Source organism: Thunnus maccoyii, chromosome 18 (assembly GCF_910596095.1).
Source record: "Thunnus maccoyii chromosome 18, fThuMac1.1, whole genome shotgun sequence".
NCBI classification, from domain to species: domain Eukaryota; kingdom Metazoa; phylum Chordata; class Actinopteri; order Scombriformes; family Scombridae; genus Thunnus; species Thunnus maccoyii.
Genome location: NC_056550.1, coordinates 28256132 through 28263775, shown reverse-complemented (window position 1 = coordinate 28263775; position 7644 = coordinate 28256132). Strand labels below are relative to the sequence as shown.

General features: G+C 38.1%; 1 protein-coding gene across 1 annotated transcript; it reads right to left on the bottom strand.

Moving 5' to 3' along the window:
* Nucleotides 1-1130: 1130 nt before the first annotated feature.
* On the bottom strand, nt 1131-7241 carry LOC121884532 (trafficking regulator of GLUT4 1). Its single transcript, XM_042393397.1, has 5 exons — nt 7205-7241; nt 5214-5463; nt 3469-3755; nt 1505-1637; nt 1131-1288 (listed from the first exon to the last, which is right to left on the bottom strand). Exons 2-5 carry the CDS (start codon nt 5443-5445, stop codon nt 1272-1274), a joined length of 669 nt encoding a protein of 222 aa, XP_042249331.1. The 5' UTR covers nt 5446-5463; nt 7205-7241; the 3' UTR covers nt 1131-1271.
* Nucleotides 7242-7644: the final 403 nt, after the last annotated feature.

Below are 7644 nucleotides of genomic sequence, written 5' to 3'. Positions count from 1 at the left end.
CAAAAATAAGAGTTTTAGGGTCCAAAAGATAAAATAAAGAGAACTGCCAATCCTTTGTGAATGTAGCTGTGACTTAACGTGTAATTATTTGTTTTAATTGTATCTGCATATCTAGATAAATATGTTAGAATTAGTAGTATTCATACAGTTTACAGTGAGAGGGAAATATCCCATTATGCTAAGCTAACCACCATTGGTCATTTAGTCTAATGTTATTGGTTCAGTAATTTGAGTAGTAGTATTTGTTTTTTCTGTGAGATGTAAAGTGTCAGGTCAGATATGTTGACCATACTTTTACTCTTCAATCTAAACAGCTCAGATAACGTTAACTTTTACACAACAGTTCTACCTGACAGTTAGTAGCTGTAAATATTTAGTAACAACTCATTTCTACGTAACTAGTTTGTGATCGGTTTTAATTTAGTGATGTGTAAATCTGCTCTCAGTAAACACTGACGTTATATCGAGGCTAAGTTTGAACTTACAAACAGCTGCTGCAACCGGTTTCTGCTCCTTTTAAACCCAAGTAAACATTAATTAATTATCAATTAATTATTGGAAATATATTTGTTACATTGTATGCATGTCTGTCTGAGTCACTGCAGCAGCAAGTAGAGGAGCGGCAACATCAGGATTTTGGCGCTTGATGATGGCCGTGCATCAGCAGCAGTAAGCGTGGGAGTGTCCATCTCCGTGTTCATGTGCACACAATAAACACCAACAGGAACAGATGGGTGATGTAAAAATTCACCATTTTCTCAGTACACTGTGTAGCCTTTTCCAAAAAAAGACCGAAAGTTCATCAACAGCAGCAGCATCTCCCCATTTCAGTCCAGTTAAGACCAAGTTTCAAATTTTTTGGCATCAAAAGTGGAAACCTCGTCCCCCAGTTTGCTCCAGTAGCTGGACCTGTGGCATGGAGACTCATACAATCCTATTTCCATAGAGACAGTCGTCCATTTCCATGACAACAGACACATGGGTTTCATCGATGGACAGCAGAAAGAAAAAGAAATGTGAAGAGTCTGCTACCACAGAATGAAATGAGCATGTGGTGATCCATCCTTTTCTCCTATTCAGTATCCAAATCAGGCATCAGGTGTCAGACCATGCTCATCGTGCAGCAAGAAACAACAGCAAAGAACAAGAACAGATTTTTATTAGTTTTTCATCTGGTGCAGACGCTTGAGAACGATCGTGCTTCAGTGAGGTGGGGGGATGGTGGTGTGTTGGTCAGTTGTTGTTGTGAAGTCGGTCTTGCCAGTTTTTTATCAGGATTTTAATATCACTGCAGGCAGAAAAAGAAAGAAATTCACAGTGGATTTAAACAGAGGAGAGGAGAAACACTGCATTATCTCAGCAAGACGAATTCTACACATTATAGCTTGTCGTAACCATATTAACTTAAATTATGTGATTTTTTTTCTAACTTTAAATCTTCTTGAGGGAAAACTATAGAGGGAGAATCAGGTCTGACACGATAAGAAAGCCAGATTTTACTTACATCCCCAATTGAGTGCGATGGCTGCAGCAATTATAACAATCCCTCCCAAAATGGAGACGACAGACAGCACCATAGCATTACGGCCCAAACGGCGAGCACCATCAATGTTGCCTTGCTGAAGACTGTTTCGGGACTGAGTAGAAAGAGAGGATGAAGAAACTTTTAGAACAGTGATTCCCAACCAGGGTTCTTATGCAGTTACCAGGGGGTACATGGAAAGTTAAATGAATTAACTAAATTCAACTAACTAACTAACAAACTAACTAAAAAACAGGAACTGTAATTTGATTAAAATAATATAGCCACTTATTTGTGTTTAGGGGGAACATAAAGAACCAAATAGGATTTCAAGAATTGGTGTAATGCTGATCTTTAGGAAATATACAATAACTAGTAAGTTTCCCATCAACCTGAGTCACTTTACTTGAGTATTTCCATGTGATGCTACTTTATACTTCCACTTCAGTACATTTCAGAGGGAAATATTGTACTTTCTACTCCACTACATTTATTTGACAGCTTTTGTTACTTTTCAGATGAACATTTAACACAATGGATAATATAACAGGCTTTTAAAATAAAACACATTGTTAAAGATGAAACCAGTGGTTTCCAACCTTTTTGGCTTTTGACATCTTACAAAAAGCAGTGTGTGTATTATCAGGCTGCCCTAACAAGTCTCTAAAGACTCTCCAGCTGGTCCAGAATGCAGCTGCACGTGTACTGACTAAAACTAGAAAAAGAGATCACATTTCTCCCATTTTAGCTTCGCTACATTGGCTTCCTGTAAAATCTAGAATAGAATTTAAAATCCTTCTCCTAACTTACAAAGCCCTTAATGGTCAGGCACCATCATATCTTGAAGAGCTCATAGTACCGTATTATCCCACTAGAACACTGTGCTCCCAGTATGCAGCTTACTGGTGGTTCCTACAGTCTTTAAAAGTAGAATGGGAGGCAGAGCCTTCAGCTATCAGGCTCCTCTCTTGTGGAACCATCCTCCAGATTCGGTCCGGGGTGCAGACACCCTCTCTATGTTTAAGAGTAGGCTTAAAACTTTCCTTTTTGATAAAGCTTATAGTTAGGGCCGACCAGGCTCACCTTGGATCAGCCCTTAGTTATGCTGCTATGGCCTGGACTGCCGGGGGACTTCCCATGATGCACTGAGCTCCTCTCTACTCCTCCTCCTCCTCTCCATCTGTATGCATTCATGTAACATCAATGCATGTCACTAACTTTGCTTCTTCCCCAGAGTTTTTTGTGCTTTCTCATCTCACAGGAAACCCTGGGTTGCAGGCAGAGCCTTCGCGGTCCTTCGCAGTCCTGTTGGGGTCCTTCCCTGGCTGATCGTTGTTATTCTATCCCCCCGCCCCCCCTTCCCTCTTTCTTTTTCTCACTCAACCCAACCGGTCAAAGCAGATGACCGCCCACCACTGCTTGAGGTTTCTACTCGTTTCTACCCGGGGTCACATTTCAGATGTCTATGAGTTGTTAACAGCTCCACCAAATAGTGATTTTTCCCTCTAAACTTCTCACATTCTTTCATTTCAATAAATGTTCAAATGATCCAATATTTCAGCAAAAAATCAATGATTAGAGAAAAAGTCCAAAAACTAAAAACAGATTTTTGTATCTGAACTTTTTTCTTCTTTGTTTTATAGGGTTTTTCATGCAGGACTTTTACTTGTAATGGAGTATTTTTACATTTCTGTATTGGTACTTTTATTTAAGTAAATGTATTTTATCCATCACTGCACTGCATGGTGCCATTGAAAATGTGAAAACTAGTTAGAAAGAGAGCAGAGAAGTGGAAATAGTTTGCTAAAAGTGATAGATAAATGGCTGAAATAGGTAATATAGATAATTGGTTAAAACTGTTAGTTAAATATAATGAAAATACAGTTGAATTTTCCAAAAATAATGGATAATGGATCATTAGTTATAGACACAGTCTAAAGTCATACCATCACGGAGAAGGTGAGGGCTACAATGTTGATGGGCCACAGTGGGCAGAAGCAGGACAGGATGGCCAGGATCAGGTAGTCCCTCGGCTTGGATCCATCCCCCGCGCCCTCTATGATGGCACTGGGTTGGCGGGTGAGCGAGGGCCTGGGTGAGCCTGCCACCACTGAGCCAGCCCGACTGCCCAAACGAGGCCGACCATTAGGATGGCCGCCTGGCTTAGCATGCAGTTTTGGTGACACAGAGGACACTGTGGGAGAGTCGACCATCACTGGACCAATGCCATTGACTGGAAGGAAAGAAGGTGGCAGACAGGGCTAAATGACTGGATAATGTAATTTATTAGTGTTACAAAGTGCAGTTTTTACTCCTGTTTGACACTAGAGTGGACAGCTGTTTCAAGAAATTACTGAGCCTTAAACTATATATTTGTGTCTTTAAAGATTTACAGCTTTAGAGCTACAGATAGAGTAGGGAAGGAGGAAAGTTGCGAAATGGAAACCAAAACATTGTTGGTTTTGTACTTTTTGTGGGATTTGTTGACTAAAAGAAAAATATGGCGTAACTCTGGACTGCTCCCTTAAATAAAGGTTTAAAAATAATCACATCATTTATCGTCATTTATCACAAACAACAGCTTTTTGGCAGCAAAAATATGCTAAGAACGTATTTATTTTTTATAATACACAACTCAAGCTTTGATGTTAACACTGAATGAAATGCCTCCATTTAACGTGAAAGAGTAGCTAATACTACTGATCCCACTGAGAATCAACAGGCTGGTATTATGTGTTATTAGCTAGTTCTGCACATCACGGCATGTACATATAGTGCCTAAAAATGTGCAAAATTTTCCTTTTTTAATGTATAATAAAAAAGTTTAAAAAAAAAACGTAATAATGACAATAAACGTTAAAGCTGAGGTAATTGTAAAATTGAACCATTACCACATACTTTTGATACTGACATTTGAAATTGTAACCCATTTTTGCAAGTGTTTTGAAGGTTCACACATTTAGATTCAGAAAATTCAGGTCAAAAACTGAAAGTATTCAAAAGTTAATTAAAATGAAAGAATTTTCACATTTGAAACCAATATTTTGCTCTGAAACCCATTAGATTGTATGTAGTTTGTTCCTTTAGTTCCCTTTTGCAAGGTTAACAAAGCTAGGCAGAAAATTCAAGTTGCTCTAATTCATTTACGAAATCTAAATATTCTGATAAAAAGTATTTAAAATTAAAATTCAAACAATTTTAACTATTTGTTTAACAAATAAATGCTCTTTGTATTGTTATGTAGTGTATCCTACTCTGTAGTTTAAAAAACATTTTAATGAACAAATATTTTAAGGTTGTAATTTCAAAAAAGTTCTCACACTTTTATGTCTGTATGAATTTTGCTTGATGAAGGACTGAGGACAGAAACTGCGTTAATAAAGTGAGTTCAAGTGATGGACGGTATGTATGATTCTTAGGTTTTCTTTTCAGTGATCACGCATTTAAAATTGTGGCAAAGAATTTCACGTCAACATGAGAATGGTGGTGGTATTGTAAGTTACTTTTGGATGTCCAACAGGTTGTGTATTGTAAAAAGTGTAGACACAATAAGCTGCATGCTGTGTTGTATTATTTGGAAGACTTTTCGCTGTTGTTTGCGTAATTACTTGCAGACCAAAAACATAACATAAATTGAAGTGTCACAAGTGTTGGATGATGTGCACAGGAACAGGGCATGTGTTGTAGTTACTGGTCTCGGTGTTGTCGCTCATCGTGGTCAGCTCATCCATGGCTTTGTCGTGCTCTATTTGTTCAGGAGCGTCTGTTGTCGGGGGTGGGACTTGATGCTTAGCGCTGGCCGGTTGAGAAGTCACAGCGGTGTGGTCGGCTTCTCCTTCCGGCTGTGTGCTGGTTGGCTGGTCCGGCTGCTGCGGCTCCTCCATGTTGCTGGATGGCTGGGTGGTGCTGGGACTGGTGGCCATCGGATTGTGCAGACGAAGCTAAATGGAGAAGAAAAGCTGAAGGCTCGCTCTGAAACAGATTAAAGCGATAGAAGCATAGATTTTACTACTATGTTGCTGTGTGTCAAAGCCTGATATATCTTATTCCGCTGTACTGTAGACAGAGACTTTAGCGGGCTCTGGTTGGTCCTTTGTCAACATGCTGCTAAGAATGAAATGATTTAATGGAGATTTCTTTAAGTCAAATAGATTTCATGGAGCAGAGGCTTGAGGTGTCAATTTGTTGTTGCAGCAGCAGATAACAGCACAGAACAGATCCCGTAGAACTGCTTCCACGGGATCTCCTGGACAGATCTCTAGGCAAAAGCACCTAAAAAGTGAGATCCTTTACAAACATTACAGTGTTATGTGGGTTTTCAACTGTGGGTTTTCAGGTGAGGTGCTACAACAGTGATGAAGGCTTGTTTACTTCCACTTACAACACGGATTCATACATAAGAAAAATATGGAATAACACCAGATTGGCCATTTAAATAAAAGTTTAAAAATAATCACAAAATGCCTCATAATTTATGACAAATTACTGCTTTTGGCAGCCAACATCAGCCAAGAACATATTTTTATAGTTTGTTTTTAAAAATTATAACAGCATGAGAATGACAGCAGCTAGTACTACCAATCCCACTGCGAATCAACAGTCTGCAGATCTGTGCAGCTTTCTGCTCATGGTTACTGTTTATTGAGTCCCACCTGCTTTAACTGCCCGATATGAGATGACATAGAGATGTCAACAAGACAGTTGAATGTCAAACAAGCAAACTGAGTTCAATATTTTCATCAGCAGTTGGTAGAACGAAACAGAATTAAAACACCTGTACCTCTGATGTATATATGTCTTAAACTCTGAACGCAGCAAATTCTTGTTTTCACAATGTTAGTATTTTATGTTTTACAGATTACTGTGTACGTTTTAAGTCATGTTTTGTTGCTCTTTTGTTGAATTATCATTTATGTTATTCTGAGATAAGTTGATTTTGTGCACTTTTATGTAAGATGATTATTTGGTTTGGAGAATTATTCAGTTTTAAAAACTATCCAACAGACATCAGGCAACAAAGTGGGTCATGGATGCAATATTGGTTTTATTCATATTGTTTATTTTCCTCACTTAATAACTGCAGTGTTATTAAATACTGCGTCTCCACAGTGAGTCCAGAGATTTGAGAGAGAATATTAAAACTGTTGCACTGTAATCAAAGAACGGTATTAAAGTTTTCTGCTTTGCTGTCAGAAATTCTATTTAGTGTCTCCACTCTCAAACCAGCATGACAAGAAGGATCAAAGTCAACAAAGTTTATGTTTTTAGATTAAATTAAACAAAAAAAGTTGAGTTTTTTTCTTTTTTGTGATACAATCGAAAGCTCCAGAGGAGCTACTAAATGAACTGTTTGTGGTGCGATAATTTTGTCCACTACTGTTTCCACTAAGGCCAAAATACATTTTTAATCCCAATTTTTAAGCCAACATGGAAGAAAAAATGCAGATTATTTGTCATAAATTAAGATGTCTTCTCAAACGGATTATCTACTTATACATTGATGCGTATTAATCTGATAATAACCAGAAGTTACAAGATTATACAATCTCTGTTGTCTAACAGGACAAGAGGAAGAAAGTTTTTGTTACTTCTAGCACAGTATACTGTGTACATGTGTATATATATAAGTATATGTAAAACAAAGATCTATCTGCGGGGGTTGACAGGGTTGTTGATTCATACCAGTGACTCAACAGTTTCTTGTTGCCAGGTGCTGAAGTTTTTGGCTCCCGGTCACTTGTGTAGGTGGACATGAGCTGTATTTGTTTTTAGTCCCACAGTGTTGAAGGAATCACTCAGATACTTAAATAAAAGAACCAACAATGTAAAAATTCTGGGGATTTTTAATATTTGTCTTCTTGTCAACAAATCTCATGTTTGGATCCAAATCAATGATTAACTTATCTACTAACAAGTATTGTGTGCCTGATAGCCTGATATATCTTATTGCTCTGTGCTGTAGACATCCATTGTTGTCCAAAAACTATTAGAAACATGTCAGTGAGCCACACCGCTGCACTGGGTGACATGTTTCTTCATTATGAAGAGTTTTGTCAGGTTAGTTTTTTTAGACACAGATCCAAAGACTATAACCATGTTTTCAGTCTACGGAGAGTTGTTCT